The sequence below is a fragment of the Brassica napus genome, chromosome A7, assembly GCF_020379485.1.
Source record: "Brassica napus cultivar Da-Ae chromosome A7, Da-Ae, whole genome shotgun sequence".
Taxonomy (NCBI): domain Eukaryota; kingdom Viridiplantae; phylum Streptophyta; class Magnoliopsida; order Brassicales; family Brassicaceae; genus Brassica; species Brassica napus.
In genome coordinates this window covers 15,440,150-15,464,485 of record NC_063440.1, presented here as the reverse complement: position 1 = coordinate 15,464,485, position 24,336 = coordinate 15,440,150, and the positions used below count along the sequence as shown (strand labels likewise).

At 36.7% G+C, this 24,336-nt stretch overlaps 5 protein-coding genes and 1 long non-coding RNA gene across 6 annotated transcripts; 2 read left to right on the top strand and 4 right to left on the bottom strand.

Moving 5' to 3' along the window:
• Nucleotides 1–695: 695 nt before the first annotated feature.
• Nucleotides 696–2,746, bottom strand: LOC125576552. Its single transcript, XM_048736885.1, has 2 exons — nt 2,114–2,746; nt 696–1,613 (listed from the first exon to the last, which is right to left on the bottom strand). Exon 2 carries the CDS (start codon nt 1,519–1,521, stop codon nt 868–870), a length of 654 nt encoding a protein of 217 aa, XP_048592842.1. The 5' UTR covers nt 1,522–1,613; nt 2,114–2,746; the 3' UTR covers nt 696–867.
• Nucleotides 2,747–5,551: 2,805 nt separating this feature from the next.
• On the top strand, nt 5,552–6,378 carry LOC125576553. The gene is made up of 3 exons (XR_007314987.1): nt 5,552–6,121; nt 6,203–6,274; nt 6,350–6,378. It is a non-coding gene; the product is annotated as an uncharacterized LOC125576553 (long non-coding RNA).
• Nucleotides 6,379–9,419: 3,041 nt separating this feature from the next.
• On the top strand, nt 9,420–10,095 carry LOC106352620 (cyclin-dependent protein kinase inhibitor SMR10). Its single transcript, XM_013792238.3, has one exon. The coding sequence runs from the start codon at nt 9,573–9,575 to the stop codon at nt 9,984–9,986; it is 414 nt and encodes a 137-aa protein (XP_013647692.2). The 5' UTR covers nt 9,420–9,572; the 3' UTR covers nt 9,987–10,095.
• Nucleotides 10,096–11,550: 1,455 nt separating this feature from the next.
• On the bottom strand, nt 11,551–11,994 carry LOC125576147. Its single transcript, XM_048735536.1, has one exon. The coding sequence runs from the start codon at nt 11,992–11,994 to the stop codon at nt 11,551–11,553; it is 444 nt and encodes a 147-aa protein (XP_048591493.1).
• Nucleotides 11,995–16,695: 4,701 nt separating this feature from the next.
• LOC106352618 (putative E3 ubiquitin-protein ligase XBAT31) lies at nt 16,696–19,072 on the bottom strand. The gene is made up of 8 exons (XM_013792237.3): nt 18,650–19,072; nt 18,475–18,534; nt 18,325–18,396; nt 18,128–18,249; nt 17,904–18,044; nt 17,715–17,822; nt 17,383–17,641; nt 16,696–17,296 (listed from the first exon to the last, which is right to left on the bottom strand). The coding sequence occupies exons 1-8, from the start codon at nt 18,830–18,832 to the stop codon at nt 16,874–16,876; spliced, it is 1,368 nt and encodes a 455-aa protein (XP_013647691.2). The 5' UTR covers nt 18,833–19,072; the 3' UTR covers nt 16,696–16,873.
• Nucleotides 19,073–20,738: 1,666 nt separating this feature from the next.
• LOC125576146 lies at nt 20,739–23,310 on the bottom strand. The gene is made up of 3 exons (XM_048735535.1): nt 22,021–23,310; nt 20,866–21,948; nt 20,739–20,801 (listed from the first exon to the last, which is right to left on the bottom strand). Exons 1-3 carry the CDS (start codon nt 23,308–23,310, stop codon nt 20,739–20,741), a joined length of 2,436 nt encoding a protein of 811 aa, XP_048591492.1.
• Between the last annotated feature and the right edge of the window lie 1,026 nt (nt 23,311–24,336).

Sequence of the window (24,336 nt, the reverse complement as noted above, 5' to 3'; positions counted from 1 at the left end):
TCATCGTTATGTACACATAAATATGTACTGATACATATGTGCAAGCCTACGAGTATACATACGGCAGTGTACATATGGGCTTCTACATCTAAGGGTGTACATAAGGCGGGGTACACCCATATAGATCAGCTTGAGTGAGTGGTTGAAGTTGGGGTTGAAGCCAGATAACTACATACGGCGGTGTACATATGAACGTGTAAATCTAAGGGTGTACATATGTCGGTGTACATATGGACGTGTTCATTTAAGGGTGTACATATAGCGGTGTACATATAGTGGACATATAGAGTGCATGTGTGCGTTGAAGGGTGTACTGTTAGTACATAAATAGTGACCGTGGACATTAAAGAGTGTACAATAAAAGGTGTGACTATATGGGTGTACATATAGTGCATATATAGAGGGCATGTGTGCATTGAAAAGTGTACATAGAGTACATATATAGTAGACGTGTACATATAAGAGTGTATAGTAACGGGTGTACACGGCTGGGTGCAAAGGCACACTCAGCGACGTGTACATTGGTTGCCTACATGTACACAACATGTAACTCTACACATATAGTTCGACCTACCTGTACACATATATCCCGCCGTACCTGGTTTACCAAAGATATATATCCGAGTTAGTGTACACATGAACACCTAGACATCATATATATATTGTCGTATGCTCTGATTATAACATGCAAGGCATTACGCTAAAATGATTATAACAGGCAAGGCATTACGTTAACACGATTATAACCAAAAAAAGATGTCAATGTCACAAAAAAACAAACACCTCATAATGTTTTGTTCTAAACAACCCAAACACCTAGAATCCTTACATAAAAAACACAGTGCAATTGGCCAACACGATAGGTTTTCAAAAAAAAATGGAGAGCCACCACTGCGAGCTACAATCGGTTCTACCTATTAAGATATAGAGGAAGCACCACTCCCTTGTAGATATCCATCGCATAGTGCTTCCTGACATGGTTGGCCTACGATTCCCTGTCGCATGCATCTCCAAGAACTTCACCGCCACTGGCCCGCAATTGACACACTTCCATACTTGCCTCTTCGACATGGACATCGCGTTGGGCCTCACCCAGTGCAATGAGGTTCCACAGATTTCCAATCCCTCGCCTCTACGTTTATTACGTGTACTCCTATGCGGTTTCTTAGTACTCCTTTGTGTTTTCTGATTGTCCCTCCCCTCTAACGACAACTTCAGACCATTAATTAAGTCCTCATGTTTCTTACAGACCTCGCGCATGATAGCAACCTTCGCCACCATCTCATCGACACGTCCCTCCAAAAGCTTTAACTTATCGCCATATGTGCCCACGGGCACAAAGCGAGTGCTATGGTCAGCCACACGCCTTTGCTTGGTAGGCGCTCCCTCGTCGCTATCCACTTGTTTTTCACTTTTCGTAATCCGAGCCTTCGCGCCGTACACAAACAATGGGTCCCCAGCATCGCCTCCCAACCACTCCGCATTCGTAAACACATGCCCCCCTTCAATTAGCTCCAACATAGAATTGACTCACTTGTCGTAGTTCTCATCGTCCCACAAGGCCCACCTATCTTCGTGCTTACCAGTAGCAACATCATGGGCTTCACTGCAAGCTGTTAACACCGATTTGAAACCAAAAAGTAAACAAGTGTCACCAAATAGGCAATGAATGTACAAAAACTCTGTAATGTACACGAAAATGATCCGAAACTCCGAAACTCCGAAGTGTCACCAAAAAGACAAATGAATGTACAAAAACTGCGTAAACTAGTGTACAATAAAAAGACCTGTTCACATGTACATTAATATATATAAAGCGAAAATGTACACGAAAAGTTAGTTCATCAGTACTTGCGTACAATAAACTATGTATATTGTCGCACAAGTGAGTACATAAACCAATTTAGTCATGTACACGAGTTGAACTTAACTAGGTTAGAACTATTTTAATGTACACGAAAACATTAACTTCATCAGTGCACGTGTACAATAGATTATGTATGTTGTTGCACGGGAACCTATGTACAACAATTTTGTCGTGTACATATTTGAGCCATTTTCAAGAAAAACATTTAAAATTGTCCACAGAAGCTAGAGTTCAGAAAACACTCACCGCAGGGTTATGTTCCGCCTTCCTTACCGCCGCCTCCGTTAGACCAGAATGCTTAGGTAGTGAACTTTCAGGGTAGTTGAACACAGGCCACATCTCGTACTTCTTCTTCGTGACAACCTGCCTTGAGACGGGTACCGGTCCGTGGCGAAGAGTCTCACCGGAAGGCCGTTGTCTTCTAACTCAGAATTCACGGGATCTACACAGACAAATAACAAATCCAAACATCATATACAATCCTCTTTAAAAAGCGTTTGAGTGGTCATATTTGCACAACTCACCACCCGTTTTGCTCTTCCCACGATTACTCTGACTCGTCGACATCGATATCGCCACCGCTACGTCGTCTGGTTCGGGTGTTGCCACCGTCGTCGAATCTCCGTTATGCGTCATCGACATCGATATCGCCTCTTCGCTCTGAATCTCGATATCACCGTCGCCGAACATCGATATCACCATCTGGCTCTGACTCGTCGACATCGATATCGCCTCTTCGCTTTCTCTCACCTGCACGGGAGAAAAGTAAAAAGTCACATTGATTTTTACTTTCAACCGCTGGGCCCACGTTTTTTCAAAATTTGAACCCACTAACCAGAAGCAAAACCCAAATGAGCCACCAATTAATCCAGTTACCTTTTGTAAGGGCAATTTAAGACATTTCACATGAAAACTATCCTAGTAGAAGTAACTGTCCCATTGTGTAAAAAAAACATAGAAACTGCCCTACAGTGTTAATAACTCTAAAAATGTGATCTACGACAAATCTAACAAATGCATATGCTGTCACCATTCACACTATTTGCTTGTTACGTTTGTGTAAAGGGCACGTCAATAAGCACCAAAAGGCACCAAGAATTGTACTAAGATCAGCACTTTATTTTTTTTTTCATTGGTTAAAAAGAGATTGTACTGATTTGTTTAGTTCACCAAAATAACTTTCTAGAAAAAATTTCGATCGAGTGTAATTAATTAAAATTTGATATCTGTAATATATTTAAAGTTCTATCATTCAAATATGGTTATGGTGTGTTTGTTCTCTACTTCTATTGAGACTCTTCATCGTCTAATCAATTTGGTTATTCCAAGTTCTATTTTGTTAGGTTAGCACCGATCGAGTATCTGATCACTAACTCTTTAAAACTGAAGTTATGGACTCAATGTCAACTGCTCTTAAGAATGAGCAGCATCCTATCGGTCGATTTGACCGGTCTTGATAAAAACACATTTAACTCTATAGTGTGGATTTATGCTAATACGAATTTAGACTTTTCAACTAATATCAGACGGTGGCTGAATTGCATGTTACCGGACTACAAAGTAAATTGTTTGAGCCGAAGGTCAAATCTACATTTCTACATAGGTATGATTTTGTTTCAAGAGAAATTCAATCTGACATTGGAGTGGGTTGGTGGACAGCTCTTGTGTCTTATGCAATGATCCTTTTGGAAACAATGGAGTATTATGCTCAAATTTGGAAACAGATGATGGAAGGGGTGTTGCTACATGAGTATACAAATCAATGGGAGAGCATAATGAGGATCATGAGAAGGCCGCAGGGGAGTAAAGTGTAGTCTTTTGTTATTAAGTACATGTTTCAACTTGCCATTTATACAATCTGGAGGGAAAGAAATCGAAGACGACATGGGGAAAGCCCCTCTCCTGTGAATCTTTTGGCAAGGTTGATAGACAAGGGGATGAGAAACAAGCTCACTGTCATTCAGAGGAGAAAGGATAAAGATTTGGAGGGAGGGATGATCTATTGGTTTAGTACCAGAATTTGAAGTTTGTTTAATTATTGGTTTTGAGCTTTTCAATTTTACTTTGGGAGCTAGTTATAGTAGAAGGAGATAGGGTTTTCATTTAATTAGAAAGGTAATACTTGATGTAACAAGGTTATTTTTTCTTTGAATTCAATTTAACATTCAATTCAAAAAAAAAAAAAAACTCAATCTGGAAAAACTGTTTTAGCATATTCCTGAATCTTGAATACCACTTTATCATAGCCATGCAAAAATGCACCACAAATTAAGCATCTGAGCGGAAGCCTAAGAATTTAAATGGCCCAAACAAAACGACGACTTAGTTCGTAGAATCGAACTCGGAAGCACCACAAGTTCAGAATGCAATCCTTTTTTCCTAAGTCCCTATCCAACTACCACTTAGTCACTGATGACCAAGCCGCTTGGATTATTTATATAGATGATTTGCTTGCAGTAATTTATCATCTTCTATATGATAAGTTTGCTATTTTTGTCCAGTTAGGATTACCAAGATTCTCTCGTGATTTGATAGAAACGTCTCTATCTACGTTGAAAAAGAAAACACACTCTTCTACAAAGTATAATAAATTATCACTACACCAAAGGTACTACAATAATATTTCTTGGGTGTTTGTTTTCTGTTTAAATATTTTGTACGTATCTTGCCATCATTTTTTGTTGTGTTATTAGTTTATACGTAACAGAGACAAAACATATGTACACTATCTATTAGTAGTGTTGACTTCCGCTGCCTTTCTTGATTTTCATTGACAAATGTTGAGAAATGTTCGATAAAATCTGAATATGTATCATACACATTTAAGATTTTTGTCAGTTAGGTGGGCAGTTTAATATCGTTGGATCGTTATTTAATCGCCATAGAGTCTAGTTTATAACGATTCGTTAAAGTATGTCAGTTATATCGATCTAGACTATATATACACACAAAAGGTAATGGATGTAAGATAGATCATATTAAATGTTGATGTACATGGGTGTATTATGTATAGGTGGGTGTGATAACATAGAAGGCATGTGAGATCACTGTTCACATGCATCAAAGTTAGGATCATAGAGAAAGTATGATAGAAAATGATGATTTTAACTAATTTGAATAAGATGAAAGAGACAGTCTATCTTACTTTGGACGCTAAATTCAATAATTTCTTTTAGCTTATGAATAAAGGAAAGTAATTGACCTTTTTCTTTTCAACCACAAAACTGGCCTTTTCCGTTTCTATGTCAATACTCTTTCGAGCTTTCTTATATCCTTACATAATTATTATATATGTTTTGCTAATTTAATTTATTTGTTGGAAGAACAACTTGATTAATCCATATGAGAATGAGACACAATAAACTATATATATATATCTTAAAATATCTAGAAGGAATAATATGCATTTGTAATTTAATTGTTATTTTCAATAACTTAAAACAATGAGGTTTTGTATTTTATATTTCATTCAAACCTCATTTTATATTTTCTTTCCTGCTAAATGTTTGGGGTTTGTAAAATAATCTTCATCTTATAGCAAATTGTGGCCTTAAAAGAAGAGAAACATGTGATTGGTATAGAGATTAACCAAATCGACGAGAACCTTACTTTATTAAAAAGCAAGCTTACATAAAGTATATTTGTTGCATCGGATCCTTCAAAACATTAACTAAAACCCCGAATGTTCTCTCAAATCTATCCTATACTAAAAGGCAGATATAGAGTGATTTTAGCATGTCCACGTAGGCAAATATATTTGGCCAATCAAAACATTTCATTAAAACACGTTGGATCTCCTACATTAAGCTATTGATTTTGTATGGGCTTTGATGTGCTTCTGCTGGGCTACAATCTATCGCTACAATTAACCAAAAAAAAAGCAGCCCTAGACAGAAGTCTCTACGGCTCTACCTCTTCGTCTTCTTCGCTTGATACCACAGCGATTCAGCTTGATTGATCCACTTCTGTATAATCAATACTCCACTACATCTCGATCAACCAATTTCTTCTTAATGATTTCGTTTCGGTTTTCTCTTTTCCTCCTTCTTTATATACTCATTTTCTTCCTGTGTACAAATCAAACCCTAAAACTTCTCTAACTTCAATCTATGGCGATGAAACCAAATGGGAAATCTCCTATCACCTCCGAGGATCTCAGCCGCCGCTACTCCCACCAGCTCATCTCCGTCGTCGTTTACTGCCACTCACGCGGTGTGAGCTGATGGGCGTGGATATGCTACTTATTGATCCAAGGTTATCTGGATCCTTATTTTAGTATTTGGTTCCAGATTTTTAGTTTTTTTTCTTAATCCGGTTCACTATTTTCCTTCTCAGGCAAAAGCTCATCCACGTCTTTATCAATTTTCACCGTCTTAACACCTTTAAACCAAAGCCGCAACGAAGCAGGTTCACTTAGGTCTCAATTTACTATAAATAATGCTGCTTTTTAAGTACCATCAGCACTAACGGAATCCATTTCAGGAAACTACCGGAGCTTGGCTGAGATCGCCATGAAAGCATAGAAGCAATATCCAGCCAACGAATTTACTTTATTAATCTCATACAAGGTTACAGGCTTAAAAAAGAGTTTACAAACTTAACGTAGGATGGTTATCGTGAATGCAATATACCTTGCCCTGTTTGTTGTTCTATCGCCTGTCTCACCTAATAATATGTCTCATAATTTTTTTTTGGTCACTTTTATTGTGCCTCACAGTCAGTAATGTTTCTTTCATTCATCACGCCATTTTCAGGCTCAAAAGGAACGAATGAAGCAAGAAATTACAGGAACAGGCACTAATGGCCGAGTTGGGGAGCCTGTTCATGGTTCTATTGGCAAGAACCGAGATGTAACTGAAGAGAAGAGTAGCTTTGACCTTGCAGAAACCAAATATGGAAACACGGTTGAGAAACGCAGTTAGTAAACTTTTCAAACTTCTAATGCCCACGGAGAAATACACCACAGGAGTAAAGAACATGGTGCTTGAGACTCTGTTTTCTGCAAAAATTGAAGGCTTTGTGGATGGATTCAGAGGTGAAACCAAAGCGGCCAGCACGGAAAAAACGGTGGACAAGTAGTTGAGAATCATAAGCTGGAGATGAAGTAAAGAGCAATGAAATGGCATCTTTGGCTAGATCGAGGGAAAATCTGATGCTTCGTGTAGCCTCTTATGCTTCATGTAGCCTCTTATGCTTAGACGTATGACATGAGATTTTCTCATCCCACGGATCAGTTGTGCCGGTAGCGACAAGGAGTATCAAGTTCAATGCAGACCAATTAGGAGATTAAGAAGAGTGTGTGTGGGGGAGAGAGGCTGTGCTGTGTAAGAATAGGGAGAGGGAATACTCATAAGGATGAATTTGAGAGAATTTTGTTGTTGTCATTGTAGTCATAAACGGTTAATTTCATTAGTTTTCCCAACATCCAGCCAAATTAAAAATAACTCATGCACTCGGGCTCTTAAAGCTTATTTTAAGATTGTTATCTCTCATGTCATGGCGCAAACAAAACATAGGTTCAGTTAGTACCTGAGGAAATATTTTTAACTGGAGTTATAATATATTAATTTAATATTTAAATTAAAAATATATGTATTATTATAACAAAAATAAACTTTTTTATAAATTAATGGAGGTATATGAGAACTTTGACATGAATTAGTGGAATCAAATGCCAAATTTTAACTAAATATTATAGTATTTGTTTTTTAAAATACAGTAAAAGATTTTTTTTTTCCAATTTTAGTGGGATCACTTGACCCCAGATGTCCCTATGTGCCCCGCCCTATGTTCAGTAAGAGTTTCAAAATATACTTAGTCTGTCCAACAAAAACCATCCAGGTCATTATCGAAAGTTTGCCACCATAACCCAATAATAAAAACGATTAGAAATTGGATTAAATGATAAGTGGATGTTTGTACCGCAGGCTACCAAATTAAAAATTAGTAATGACCTTTAGTCTTTGAAAGGGCTAATAGTTAAAATAAATATTATAGTTATCATCACACTATTTAAATAACTAATAATAAAAGCAATCAGCTTACAATTTTGTAAACCGGCTTTACCAAGGGTCATGGCATGGCATTGGCGCAAATGAAAAGCACCGACGAAGAAACAAACCCCATGTCTACCACTAAACTTTTATGGCAGTTCGTATCACAACATATGTCGAGACATGTTGGACTACATAAACCAGTCCTATTGTCGCAAGTATTATGTGGATTCGGCGAGGGTCCTCCTCATTGGTAGTAGCACGATCAAAGAGGCACCACAAGAGACCGATCACCATTGCTTTCTCTTGATGGTCCGTGTTTGGACTTGCATCTCTTGATGGTCCAAGAATAGGTCATGAAACAAACAGAAATCTGTCAAGTTATGTAGTCATCATCTTATTTTTTGTGTGTACTCTTAAGTCTGAACACGTTAGAGATAGAAAAATTATAAGATGAAAATCTACGAGCCTATGATGGTTAACAAAAGCCAAGGTCAAAAGTTAATAGCTGTTCTTTTGTACTTCTCAAAACCATTGTTCACTTAGGAACAACTATATGTTTCTCTATCAAACGTTACTTCATTGATGAAAATCATAGAAGAAACCCAAAATTCTGATAAGAGTTAAGAAGATAGTTAAAAGTATATATATCTATATATATATATATATATATATATATATAATGGCTTTACAACTTGAAAAAATTGGTAAGAGATACAAAAATATGTTGCTTTGATTCGAGATTTATAGATTAAAATAATTATTTGCTTTTAAATGCACGAACAAAAGCTTCGAACTTCTTAACTAGCTATTGAACCACCTTAGCTTATTATTATGTTTTTTTAACCACAAGCGTATTATTATGTTATAAGCTACGAACTTCATATTATGTTACACCTTAGCTACGGACTTCATATTATGCTATAAAGAATGGTAATCTCCACTTTGGAGCTTATAACTGGATCATGGAAAAATGCTGGTGGGTGCAAAGATTTGAAGATATCTCATTTACTTGGACGCGAAGAAAGACAAATTAGGTGGCAGATCTTTTGCCTAAAGCTAGAATTCCGTATGACAATTTATTTGTATGCTATTACAATGTACTTACTTTAATTGTTCATCCTCTTCATGAAGGATTATGTAAACTCCACCTAAGTTTAATAAAATTAGTTGTTATAAAAAAATTATGTACACTACTATTTCTTACATTTAATTATATATTGATCCACCTTAGCTTCTTAAAAGTCCAATACCACAAAAATAAAAACTTATCTATTACAATACATCAAAAGTGTTTTGAAATAAAACTATGAAAACCCTTTAAACAAGAGAAAACAAGAAAAAACACTTTCTTTGAATTTAAATACTTTCAATATAAAACAAAATCAACAATTAAATATAACAAGAGATTATATAAAAATAATACAACAAAATCAACAATTAAATATAACAAGCAACTATAGTCTATAATATTTGATATTCATATAAAAATCAACAATTACATATAAGAAGCAATTATCCGCGCGAAGCGCGGAAAAAAGATCTAGTAAAATTAAATTTACAAAATACACAATTCAAAACAACACGTACGTAGTGTTACCACTTACCATTTATATAAACCAAACTAAGCCTTCAAAGCCATAAACTTCTTCTCTGCCTCTTTCTTTTCTCTCTCATCAGAAACAGTCCCTTTTACGTTTTTCTTCTGAAAGATGAGCTTCGCTGATGCTGGAAGTCGTCCCTCCGATCAAAACAATCTCCGAGAAACAGAACTAGGGTTCCTTCGTGTACCCTCTCTAGGGTTTCCAGACCGGAGCGTTCGAGAATTAGGACAAGATCAAGATCTAGACATAACCAATTGCTCACCGGAAGGAGTAAAAGTAAAGAAGGAAGAAGAAGAAGATTGCTGTAAGACTCCGACACGTCTTGATCAAATTCTCCCGGCGATCCCACAAACCTGTCCGCCGGCGCCGAGGAAACCTAAGGGAGTCCCGTCGAGGAGTTTGAAGGTTAGAAATTATTATAAAAGCAGGAGAATGATCATTCTGAATGTTTCTAGAGAATTCGATTGTATGTTTCATTCAACATCTCTGTGTAACAATATTAAAAAGGCCAGACATATTTGATGTTTCATATGGTATCATGTATGTATAACGTACGTAGCTCATGTAACCAAATTGTAATAAACTACGTACCAGTTATATAATAATGTAGTGGCATTTTATTTTTATTTTATTTTTAACATCTTTTTTCTGTTGCTAGTTCTTTTATTTTGCTTGGCAAGTGGCAAGGCTTTTCAAAATTTGGAATATTGTCCGTGAAATATTTAGAGGCGCATACGCCTTTTGCATGCTTTTTTCTCGTGATTTTTGTACATTGGAAATAATCGGTAATTAGTTACATAAACTATAAGCATTGGAATGCAGAATAGAGTTGGTGAAATACTTTGGTTATGTAAAAGTGGAATCTAGTCTTGAAACAGTATTTAAAACTAATGACATTTTGTTAACTAAAAGAAGATTTAAATGCTTCGATCACTGAAATCAAGGCCAGCGTGTTTTCCCATTTTGCCTATACGAAGCTATGCAACTAATTATTCGTAAAAATGCAAAAAAAAAATATCGATTGGCCGTATAAAGAGTTTATAACATAGTGATAGTATTTTTTCCCAATTTACATATATCCAAGCCTGCTTTGTCGTTGTACTCTACATCCAAGTAGAATAATTTAGTCCAGACTCCAGAGGTATTTGCATTGGTCAATTTGAAGTAATGATTATGATCCATCTAAGAACTACTTTAAGTTTTAAGAGAGAACCCGTATATGTAATATGTTCTATTGTCTATACAACATGAAGTTGTATTTGATGGAGTTTAAAAGAACCATACAACATGAAGTTGTATTTGATGGAGTTTAAAAGAACCACATTTTGTATAAATATTATTATACTGAACCTCCTCAAACCCCCGATAGGATAAATATGTACATTCAGTGAACTCATTATATCATAACAAACATAAAGACAATTTCCATGATCTTCAAAATCTGGATATATATGACGCTTCTGATCTATAAAGAAACTCTACTTCTTCCTCAAGCCAAACGTCCATTGTATGGGAAGGGTTAAATGAAACATTTCAGTATCATATAGTCCCCACATTAGAAAGTAAAAATCTCTAATGCGAAGACCATATACTACTCCAATGCTTGCTCAATCACAATTATCTCCCGCAGAGTTTATCCAGAATAAAGGTGGCTAATCTAGATTTGACAATCATGCAAGTTACATGTGTTTTCATCAAAAGGAATCTTGATGCAACAACCATTGAAAGACTATTATTTTGTACAAGTTAACACCATCGTTTCTTTTAAACGATTCAATTGTAATTCTGAAATAAGGTGGCGTAATTTTTTTCTCTCTGGCTTCAACTATAACTTCATAAGTATATCTATAATAGGACAAGCTGATCGTAAAACAGTTATGCCCTGGTTGAGTTATGAATTTCTTTTTAAAATGTTATTGCAATTGACACTGTCAGAGAATCACAAACAGCTGTAGAGATGAAACCTAACTACATATATGATATGATTTTAATGCTAAAACTCTCACCTAAGTTTGATTAGTGTGGAAATCCCTAAACTGGTAGTGACCTTGCTTTCCACATCTGAAGCAATTTATGGCTGATGGATTCACAAAGGATCGGCCTCTCCCTCGTCCTCTAAAGTTGTTTCTTCCTCTCTGATTGTTCCATCTTCCTCTTCCTCTACCATTCCTTGGTTCATTTTCCACTTGTTAGACTTGTTCTTCACTTCTTCCCTCAGTGACCTTACTTTCATGGATTTGTAGTGGCGCTTAAGCTCGTCTACTGTGATCCTATCAATTTCCTTTGATTCTTCAATAGAGCATACCAAGAAATTGAAGTTTTCAGTGAGACTTCTCAGAAGCTTCTCCACGATCTTCACATCATCCATTCCTTCCCCACAGTTCCTCATGTCATTTGTGAACTCCATAAGTCTCACAAAGTACCCTGCAACTCCTTCACCAAAACGCATCTCCAAAGTTTCAAAAGTTTTACGAAGTCTTTGAAGTTGTGCTCGCTTCACTCTAGCAGTCCCTTGATGCTTGATCTTCATAGGTTCCCACAATTGCTAGACTGTTTCTAAGCTAAAAAGCTAGCTCAACTTATTTTGACTTTAACGAAATCCAACAATTTTTGCTTCTTTTGTTTAAAACGTGTGTGTCCAGTGTTTTAGAAACAAGATTATTTTATCGATTCATACCAAAATTCGTCCAATATATGGAAAACTTTCTGCCATGTGCGCTCAAATCATAGGCAATATTGTAACATCCTGAAATAAAACAATATTGTAACATTCCGAATTATGATATATCAAAAAATTTAAGAGAATTGATTTGACCTATGGGAAAGTGATTCGCGATACCGTGCGAGTGATGTCAAAGTACGGGGAAAGGTTGAGTGGTGATTGCAAGGTCAGTAAACAATGATTTGGAGCTTTAGAAAATTAACAGAACGACCGTTGGAACGGGATGAGGTCCACGGGTCGAGAGAGCAGCCATGGGTGGTCCATTAGCCGAGGCGGTCGGAGCTTTACAAGTGGTATCAGAGCTGGTTAGCCATCTCGGTTCTCACCCGAGAGGCATCTTGAAACCTGTTGTTGGGTGCAAGAGGACGTTGCGTTCTTTTAGAGGGATGAATTGTAACATCATGAATTGTGATATATGGAAAGACTTAAGAGGATTGATTTGGTTACCTATGTTATCAAAGTTAACTTATTTTTTCCGTCAACATCTGTTTAAAACTTCAGAGTTAAGGGTGTTTGGGCTGGAGTAATGAAAAGATAAGTGACCTACCGAAAAGTGATTTGTAATACCGTGCGAGTGAGATCAAAGCACGGAAAAATGTCAGGTGGTGATTGCAGGGTCAGTAAACAATGATTTCGAGCCTTGAAAAAATTAACGCACCAACATTGGAACGGAATGGGGTCCAGGAACCAAGAGAGCTGTGTGGATGGCCCATTAGCCATGGGCGGATGGGGCGTTAAAAGGATATTATATAACGTAAGGAGGCAGTAAAGCTCAGATTGGACTCTCTAGAAAGAAACGTTCAATCTCAGTATGTAACTTTTTGGGCCCTGGCGTTGGGCTTCCAGTCCTTTTTGTAGGTTTAGCCTTGACTGGATTAGGAGTAGTTCATAGGTACTATCGGTTGCCTTTTGGGCCTTTGCTGTGGATTTATAAAATATTTTCATCAGACGATATATATATTAGTATGAGACTCAATGAGAGCATCATCTAAGCAACGTTTAATTTACCCGTTTCTAACACATAAATACAGAGGGAGGTTGACAAAAATAAATATATACAGCGGGAGGATCAACGATACGACTCGAGCAAAATATTAATCGAGGGGACATTACATATGATTTGACTTCGAATCATTTTGTTGGTGAATAATATTGTAATACGGAAATTATAATTAATGAAAAAAATGCAAGAAATACAATAGGAAAGAGCCACATGAAACAGAATAGGACCTACGTGAAGCAGTCGACAACATGTTATATGTCAGATTTTTTTCTGACTTCAATTTTTAACATATTTTAAGATTCCCGATTTCTGTTTATAAAATTTAAGCCACCAGCAGTTCAAAGAAAAAGTTTATGCCACCAACTTAAATTTAAAAAGTTACTTAAGAAAATCAGAATGATCTCACATATGCAAAATTAAATTTAAAGGGAACTAGATGTATCGTGCGTTAAGTAGTTTTTTTTTGACAATGTTAAGTAGGTTTTATTGTTTTAAGAACACCTTTTTTGAACATTTGTTTAATGGTTGGTCTTCCCTAACTCTGTTGCTGCTGCTGTGTGAAATTTAACGATGTGGCTATTCGAACATGATGTATCTTAAGAATCAAGACTGGAGTTCCGCTTGTACCACATTTATGAACTTGATTAGAAGCAATGCAGATAACAACGGTACTATCAAAGCAGCAGAATAAACAAGTTCGATCTGACTCAAATTTACAAATTTTCGTGTTGTACAAAATTTTCTTACAGATTGAGGTCATATATATGCAAATTTAAGTTTTCTTTAAAACTATTAAGGATACATCGTATCATTGATGTAATATGATTGATCCTCTACATTACTCACTCAATATTCTTTGTAATTACTTATAGAAACATCAGTTAATATGGTTTAACCTAGAGCTAACTCGATGATCATTGTATACTCTTGTAATGTATTACTACATGAATGAGAAAGTCTTTACATCTTTAAAAACTATATCAAATCAAGTTTAGGTATGTTTAATTCAGATGTTCTGTCGTTAAAAAAATATTTCACACATTAAATGAAAGTAATCAAGTTGACATATTATTTTTTCAGTTCATGTAAGTTTTGAGTAGATTTTTTTGAGGGAAACAGAATTTTGAAATGGCTTCGTCAATAACTTGATGGGACATAAATCGCATATAGCAAGGTTAGTGAATAAAAGTTTTCTTTTTGTATAAATGTTAAATTCATACCATTTTTTTTTTTGAGTTTTACGATGTTGCAATAACAACTTATTACAAAGAGCATAATTTAAAGAGAGAGAGGATCAAAGTATAATAAAAGTTTCTTGGTATCACTACTGCACCATTTTTAGAGGATCATTAGTTGCGTCCTCCACGGGGCTATGTTAAATGTAACTTTGATGCTGGTCTTAACAAGGAAACAAATCAAGGCCGAGCAGGTTGGGTTACAGGAACTGACACTGGATAAAGTTTATTTTGTGGTTTTCTATTATTGTTTAACGTTTATATCATTGTAAAGTCATTTATGAGAAGATTAAATCAAATAAATTTATCTCGACAATCAGTATAATAACTTATTAATTTTATATATTAACTATTATTGATATTTCTTTGTCATTTGGTAATAGTAACTTAACATTTTGTCAATCTTAAAAAATTCCATGGTTAAAAATTTGCTGTAATTAGTATATCGATTGTATATTTTGTATTTTGTGGCTTGATTTAATACGCTAAACACCTCGGTGGATTAAGGTGTCTAGTCTAAATTTTCTTTCATCAACCGGTCAGGTCCCATAACCGATTAGTAGATTCAGCAACGAAAGTGGCTCCAACAAGTTAGAATTGAAATGTCAAATGTGACTAGACTAGATTAGCTTAGATTATAAGAATGGAAATATTAAGTAAGTGTCGTACCATAAGTGGATCCTACATGTTAGAATTGACACGCCAAAGAACGATAATTGAACAACTCTGATTTGGAATTATTAAGACACGTCAAAGCGTCAAATCATGGTAAACTGAAACATTGTAGACTCATTTGATTGTGGTAATGTTAGATCATGTCGATTGATCATTATATGTAATAGGATAAATAAATGAATTATAATGACCAACAAATGGAATTTTGCAACAACATCGAAGGCTCCATAGTTTTGTTAAACATTTTGGCGTTTCTCTTAACTGAAAACTGGAAACCAAACATATTAAACTAAATGATAAAACAATTATGTTTGTTTTCTATTTATAATTTAAAGTTGCAGGTTATTTTATTATTATGGAAGTTTCGGTAAACTATATTAGAAGAGTTTTATACTTTTATTTGATTTGGTAAACTATGTTGAATATTTATTTGTATTTCAAATTTGGTTAGGTTTTGTTTTAGGTTAAACAGTTATAACCTGTGACCTTCTAAATTCTTTTGATAACAATTTTCCCCTTAAATGTGAATACTATCCCCCCTTTTTTCTTTCACTTTTCCCCCTCTTCTCGACATAGAATCAAAATCTACTCTTTCGGCTCAAACATGTTTTCAATATAAAATCTAAAAGTAAGAAACTAACAATCATTTTCTTCGTTTGTCTAATTTTATTCATGTCATAGTAATCACTAGGTTTATTTTTTTCCTTAAAAGTCGATTAACATAAAGTATCCACCGAATGTATCGGTCTTTGCCTACTATGATTCTATAGAGCGAGTCTTACACGTATAAAAAGAATACTTCACGAAGGAATAAACAAAAAGTGGTCGTGTGTATGGACTAGTTGTCTAGTTGTAACAACTTGACTAATATTAAAAGTGTAAATATTTTAGTTTAAACAAAGAGGCAAATATTCAAAATATTTATAACTTGTTAGAGGGATAGAAGAAAGTGATTGGATCATGTGGAGGTCAACAATTCTTCCATATACTTTTTTCTTCTTCTTTTTTCTCCGGCTCTCCATCTCTTTCTCCGTTGGCAACTTAGCAGCCATCCCCATAACATTTGTTCCCATCTTATTTATTCATTTTAAATTATTAAAAAACAAAACAGGAGAAAAGTCTAATTTAGTGAGGATACAAAAAAAAAGAAAAAAAGAAGACATGCATCATGTATTATCTCTTGTCCTTATACACATCAAACATCAAACATGTGAAGTATAAGATGTGTGAATCTCATATTTTTAGACTATTAAAATTGATATAAATAGATGAAGTACATATGTATTTAAACAATACGCTGGAGATATATGACGAAACACAATGACGAAATCTAAAAGATTAGTCAAAAGGAGATTAATGAGTGAAAATACTAGGAGACTAGTAAAAACTCTAATACGATTGTACATTTGTACTCTTTCCTTAACATGAAGTATTCGAGTTGAATTGTTTTAAGTTGGTAAACATGTCTTGTCTTCTCGAATTTACAGGATGAGTTTAGCTTTGTTACGGGATAGGTTTGATCATGTAAACTATTTTCCTCCAAATTTTAATAAAAGTATCTTAGTTTAATTTAATTGTTTGTGAGAGACAAGAAGATGATGAAGGTTCTCTTTTCATATCAACAAGTAACCAAATAATGACAGCAAACCATTTTAAAATTGATCAAAAGAAACAACAAATCATTGATTTCATTACACAAACTCACTTCTTCTTTCCTTATTTCAATCTCCCACCACAACAAAAGATCTATCTTTTATACATTCTCACCCCTTCCTCACAGTATCGGTTTGTCCATCAGCTCGTTGTCGGCTGCGATCCTTCCCGAGCCACGGCCGGTTATCTTCCCGAACGATCCAATGCTTGATAGTCCCATGAAACTGCTGCTTTCTTCTCCAAGGTTCATCGATTTTCTATGCTTTCTGTGTTTTGAGGAGCTGACATCACCTGCCTCGCGATCAACAACTTCGTCTTGGCTCTTGCTACTGTCGTTGTTGTTGTTCTGGGCGATTACTAACCGTGAGATGACACTTCTACAGAACGGGCATACCGGTGGAGTCACGGTTGAAGTCGTTGGGTTCGGTTTGTTGTGACAGCACAGTGCAAGAGTGCATTGTGCGCACATTTGGTGACCACAGTCTTTGACTTCGATCGTGCACGCTTGCTCAAAGCAAATGCAGCACATCTCCGAATCACTCATCTGCAAAACGCGTTTTATACTTCACTTAATATGTGTGTTTTACATGTTATCAAACAGACAAAGAAGGAGGTTTTGATGTTTATTACCTCAGACATGTTATCATCTGAGGCTGTGTCTGAGTAAGATGGTGATGGCAAGGAGAAAGCAGTTCCCTTGAGGATGGTTTTCTCCCTCTCCCTGTTAGCGTCCATCAGAGCCTGCTCCAAGAGCAGTTTGGCCTCCTCGTTGAGCTCGCTGATGAACTTTAACGGGGATGGCCAGACCAGAGGCTCTGCAGAAGAGGGGTTAAGCAACGCTCCACATGCTCCGTGCTTATGTTTCATGGCAACCACATATGGTATCCTCCTGAAAAAATGATTTCAAGATGATTAAAACTAGCAGAAGAATTACAATAAAACATAGAGAATCTTTAAAATACCCAGAAGCGTCTCTCTGGAGACGATCAGCACCCCAAGCAAGTAACTTCCTGACGCAATCGATAGATCCGCTTCTTGCCGCCAAATGAAGCGGTGTGCTCCCTGGAGACCTGTTTCAACAAAGCATGGAAGGATAAGCAAATCTCCCAAAAGACTGAAACTTTTACCGAAAATGAAAACGTTTTCAATACCCGTAGAGGCTAGTGGAAGCACAAACAAGAGAGCCACTGTCCAAGAGAACATTCACACACTCAGGACGTCTCTGCCTAGCAGCAAGATGCAACGGCGTCGCTCCTTTGTCATCTCTAATATTCACAAACCGCGCAAATCCCCTGAAAAAAAAACACTTCTCAGTAAAGAGCTTGTTCTAAAACACATCAACAAGCAAAGAGAGAGAGAGTGAGTAGTCAGTAACCAATGAACAGCAACGGGACTTGACTGAGCAGCAGAGAGGATGGCTTGAACACAATCAGCATGTCCATAGTAAGCTGCGTAATGCAAACACGTTCTTCGATTCACCGAATCAAACATCAAAACCTGCAAAAATTCCACAAAAACAAAAAAAAAATCAAATCCAAATTCTGAAATTTTTATTCCAAATTAAAAGCATACATTAGCTCCAACTTGAGCGAGCTTCTTGACGCAAGAGATCCTCCCATACATCGCAGCCAACATCAACGGAGTCTACAACAAACACAATCAGCTAATCTCCATTTTTCAATCAACAAAAAAAAAAAAACAAATCAGATGTTATCGTTAAACCTGCTTGTGACGATTCAACGTATCCGGATTCGTGAATCTCTCCAACAGCAAAGACAAAATCTGCAAAAATCAGAAATGCGCTAGTTCAAAAAAAAATCGAGAAGATTCCGGCGAATCTGAAACCAAAACCACCAGATTCCGTTGAGATTCCGTTGAGATCTCGGAGGAGACTAACCTCGATCTGGCCGCTAGCGGCAGCGACGTGGAGAACGGAGTGGCGATCGTAAGGAGTGGCCTGGTTCAAAAGACTCGGATCTGTCATCATCACTCTCCGCACGGTGACGATGTCGCCGCACTGAACGGAGGCGAATATCCCGTGGTGCTCCGGTCTAACTCCGCAGCTCATGCTCTGCCCCATCTTTTAGTGTAGAGATGATGATGAGGCTAGTGGGGGGGGGAGGGAATCACGACACCGTCTGCAACCGGTGAGGCGATCCGCCGGGAGAATAAAGCGCCACCGTGAGGCAGAACGGTGGTTGGGAGATGGAGATGGAGAGGAAGAGAAGAGGGAAGTTTCAGCATTTATGTACACATTTTGATATGACTATTGGCTTTCAGATATTAATTTTTAATTTTTAATTTTTTTTTTTGGAAAGTGGAAATAAAAGAGAGTGATGACTCGTAGTCGTATTGGAGTTTGAGGTTTGCCCGACGGGCAGCGTTTCTTTTTTTATTTGCTTACTCTTTGATTTCGGGCAGATATTTTCTCTCCTTCTTTTTCTTAATATCAATAAAATATAAGTATTTTCTATTTACAGAATAAAATAAGTATTTTTTAATGTTTATATTAACTATGCATTTTAATATATCATTTAACAATTTAATTCAATTTAACTAAGAATTCTAATATTTCTAAAATAAAATAACTAAAATTATTTATACTGATTTTTTAAGATCGTAATCTAATAATTTTTAAAATATTTTAAAAATATAAATACAAAATAAAATTAATTTAAAAATAATGAAATAACTTTGTAATTGTAACTATGAACCTTTGTTTCTAGGGTTGACGTCGATTGGTCCCCTGAACTACTCAAACCAACAGTTTTTCCACCCCGACTTTCGGTCTCTTCAATTATCCCCACAGACTAACAATTGCATCAATTTTCCACAATTTCGGTCAATTAAACCAAATCACGTTTTAACTAATAAAGCGTGTTTTAAAAATCTGATTGCCCATTTGTAGACCCGATTAACACTTAACCCGACCCAACTCCTCTAACCCGAATTCCCAACTAACTTAAAATTGTCGCGTCGCGTTCTCTTCTTCTTCTCTACAGAAAATTAGGGTTCATCCTACGATTTGGGGGAAAGGAGAATTGCAACGATGGAGAAAAGTAGGAATGCATCATACATAGCGAAATCTGGGTATTTTATCAAATCTTCTCTCAATTTCTTTTCTTCTATTTGTTTCTTACGGGTTGGTCAATGTGTTTCTGGGTATAGAGGTGCTTGTTCAAGGCGAAACAGAGGAGTTCATGGTGTTCCAACACGCTGCTGGTGCGGAGAAGGGATTGCAACATTTGTTTCAAAGACAGATAAGAATCCTTTTCGGAGATTCTATCGTTGTAAAATTGCAATGCAGGTACGTGTAACCCGTCTTCCTTCATCATATGTTGTTGGCTTGAGTTATCTACAATGTACAAGTGAATTCGATTTTTTTTGTTGCAGAGAAAAGGGGAAGATCATCTCTTCAAGTGGGTTGATGAAGCTTTAGCTGAAGAGATTTCTTTAGTTGAAGCAAGACAAAGAACAGTTGAAGAAGATTTAGAAGATATGAGGAAGACTGAGAAAAGTGAAGAGGATGTGGCTTTGGAGAAGAATGGTTGTCTAGCTGTCATTACATGGCTTTGTTGTAAGCTTTGGTAACTGTCTCTGTTGTATTGTTTGTCAATGTGTTGTTTTTGCTATATTGAACACCTTAAGTGTCAAGTGTAAGCGATTTGTGTGTTGTTTTAGAGACCTTTATGTCATTTGTTCATCCTTAAGACAATACCATCATGAAGAACATGAACAAACAAGAAAATCATAAGGGCATAAGCTGTTTCATAACTAACATACATAAGAAAATAAGCTGTTTCATAACATTCATAACCAACATTCATTTCTTACAATCAAGATCAAACAGAGAAAAACATAATCAAGCCGTGAAACAGAAAATAGAGACACTTAAGCCGTGAAACACAAAACTAGAGTTCTTAAAACCGTGAAACACAAAACACAATCTAGAGTTTTTAAAACCGTGAAACAGAAACTAGACTTCTTCAAGTGCTTGTTTGAGATGGCTGTGTGAGTGAAATGACTTCTCCTCCAGAGCTTCCAACGTCCTGTGAAGCCAAAAACAATGTCAAATAAAGACCTGAACATTGAATAAATACAACCCAAATATACCTTTGCTTTATTCTTGATCTTCTTCTTTGGGTCCTTTGCTTCAGTCTTGTTCTTCTTCTTTGGGTCCTTTGCTTCAGTCTTGTTCTTCTTATTTGGGTCCTCTGCTTCAGTCTTGATCTTCTTCTTTGGGTGGATTTTGCATTTTCGAGCATTGTGGCCGGCTTCCCCACACTTGGAACAATGCATGATTCGTCCCTCTCTTCCAAGTGTTTCAACAACCTTCTTTTTTTTCTTCTTTGGTGATTCATTTTTCCCTTTGAATCTCGGAAATTTCTTTTTATTACTCTTTTTTTTCCTCCCAGGAAGTGTAGGTTCTGGTGGTTCTACAACTAATCTATATCTACCCTTTTTCATCCAAAACCGAGGCCCTCTAACCGTGTTTATGGACTGGTTATAAGTCATCCTCCATAGACTAGTGGAAAAGAACTCAGATATATAATCCTCCACATCTAACCCAGCATCTATCATAGCACCATATGCGTGCTCACACGGTATCCCAGTGATCTGCCACTTCCCACAAGTACAAGTTTGCCTAGAAGTGTTAACGTTGTAACCAGAATTTCCGAGACGTACCTCGAACACACCATGCGTACAAGGAGTTGTTATGCATTTGTCGGCATCTTCCTTCTCAGCTTTGAGAATCTCGACCACATATTTTGTAAACTTCTCTTGCCGCCTCTCAGATTTCTTGTGTCTCTTTGCAATTCTGACCATTGCTTGCCTTCTTATTGTTTCCAACATGGGTACAATAGCCTTACCTCGAGCTCCGGTAATAGTGGAGTTGAAAGACTCAGTCGCATTGTTATCAACGTCCTCGCAAAAGCTCCCTAGTCTGTAGTACGCCAATGACCAAGCTTTTGGTTCTAACTTCATCACATCATCATACAAGGACATGCTATAATCCTGTAACTTTGTAAGTTCTTCCTTGAACTGTGTCTTGTTGTAGCTCCAAGCAAGATTCCACACTCTTGGTTTCAAAAACTGTTTCTTCTTGTGCTTTTTCTTCAGATTTTCAACAATGTGTTTCACACAACGCCTATGCTCTGCGTTTGGTAACTCTGATTTGATTGCGCTTATAAGTCCCTGAAATGAAGAATTAATATAAGTAACATGGTTAATGACTCAAAGAGACAAATCATTGTTTTTAAATGATACCTTCGAGCTATCAGATAGAAGAACATATTTGCTGCCATCTCCAAGAGACAAATCATGCTTCAGTCTCTTGATAAACCAAAGCCATGTATCCGCAGACTCAGCTTGTACCACAGCCCAAGCAAAAGGAAATATCTGATTGTTGGCATCATGTCCTACAGCAGTGAGCAATATTCCCTTGACTGCAACCTTCAAAAAAGTTCCATCGAGCCCTATTATTGGCCTACATGTCCCTCTCCACGAGCTCCTAAGCTTCGCAAAGCATACATAGAACCGATCAAATACATCTTCTTTGGCTGCATTACTTATAGTATCAAGTACCACGCTCGAACCCGGATTGGTCTTCTCAATCTCTCGCACATAACCTCTTAGGTGAGCAAACTGGTCTGCATACTCTTTATCCAGCCATTTTAGCGCCAATGTTCTTCCTCGTTGACATTGATTCCGAGATGATATGAGCTTCCAGGTCTCCTTTATCTGCTCTTGAATCTTCTCAGGCATTAACTCACTGTCTTCTCTCAGTTTATCCAGAAACAACCTAGCTATAACCGGGCTTCGCAAGAGTTTACATTTCCCATTGGGTGTACAACTATGATATTTGTACCTTGTTTTCACTAACCACTTCTGAGTAGGCACATCAAAGGCACAGTAAACCCTCCATTTGCATTTACCTCTAATCCCACACTTAAAGCTAAGCTTCGTCTTATCCCACCTGCTCTGTTCAATGTTTCGACCTTTGGTAAGAGCATAATCCAAGACAGCTTCTTTGAACTCAAACCCAGACCAGAAAGCTGTTCCCACTTCTAGTTTATCCTCAGATCTTTTGCGTTTCCTATTTCTAACATCGAAGTAGTCTTCATCTTCATCCGAGTTATCTGGAATAGTATTCCTCCTAATGACTTCCTCATCCTCAAACTCAGCCACTGATTGTTCGATTTCATACTCGTACCTATCCTCAAGCTCTTCTTCATCTTCTTCGCCATTACCAATTGCATCATTCTCAGATTCTTTCTCTTTTTTGTTGGCTTTGCTCGGCTTTTCTCCCAGTTCATACTCCCAGTACTCCTCCTCTTCATCTTCATTCTGGACAAGAACCGCAGCCAATCTTTCTGCCTCTTCTTCACTGAGATGAGTAACCGGAATGCTCCACTCTTGAGTTGCTTCGTCTTGATCAATCGTTGTCGTCGTTACAGGAACATCGACCAAATTTGCTCCATCTGCGTCGTCTTTCTCCATTGTCGCAGAGGAATGAACAGGTACCTGACCATCTCCATTTTCTTCGTCGTCCTCCATGAATCGTTCACAATTTCTCTCACTCTCCTCAATTTGGGATTTTTTTCGATGAACTCTAGCCCCAATTCTCTTTTTCCCCAAATCCTATGATGAACCCTAATTTTTAAGAGATAAGAAAAGAACGCGACAATTTTAATTAGTTGGGAATTCGGGTTAGAGGATTTAAGTCGGGTTAAGTGTTAATCGGGTCAGCAAATGGGCAATCAGTTTTCTTAAACGCGTTTCATTAGTGAAAACGTGATTTGGTTTAATTGACCAAAATTGTGGAAAATTGATGTAATTATTAGTCTGTGGGGATAATTGAAGAGACCGAAAGTCGGGGTGGAAAAATTGTTGGTTTGAGTAGTTCAGGGGGCCAATCGACGTCAACCCTTGTTTCTATCTCTTTTTTTATTACAATGCATTTTTAGCATATTCTTGTGTTTTTGCTTCTATGTGTGAATAGTTACATAGATGGTGTTAGGGTTTCATAAGAATTGAAGAAAATAAATGTCTAAGATTGCTTAATCTGGGAATATCATTAGAGTTCTTCATAGTTGGTGCTAGGGTTTTAAAAGAATTAAGGAAAATGAATGACTAGGATTTTTTATTCTAGGAATATCATTAGATTTCTTCATCTATAGTTAGTTTTATTGTTTGAACTTGATTAGCTACCTAGCTCATGAGTTTATGTTGTTTCACGCTCAAAAGGTTCAATAAATTATCTGGAATAATTTAAATAAGCAAAATAATCTATAACTAACGAGAGCTGATGTTAGGGAACTTTGTAAAGTCATCAAAACTTACTCATTAATGCATGTTTAACCTATTGAGTTCAACGAGAGTTAGTTGATTGGATTGTTAGACATAGTGAGAGTGAATAAATTATAAAATTGTGTTCTGAGTTCTAGAATTGAGTTACAGTATTGAAATTATGGTTATAACTTTGAGCTATCAAGGGCCTACATGTCGTATGAGTAATCGGACGTGAGATCTAATGGCGAAAGTGGTTAGGACGTTACAAGTGGTAACATAGTTGATTATCCA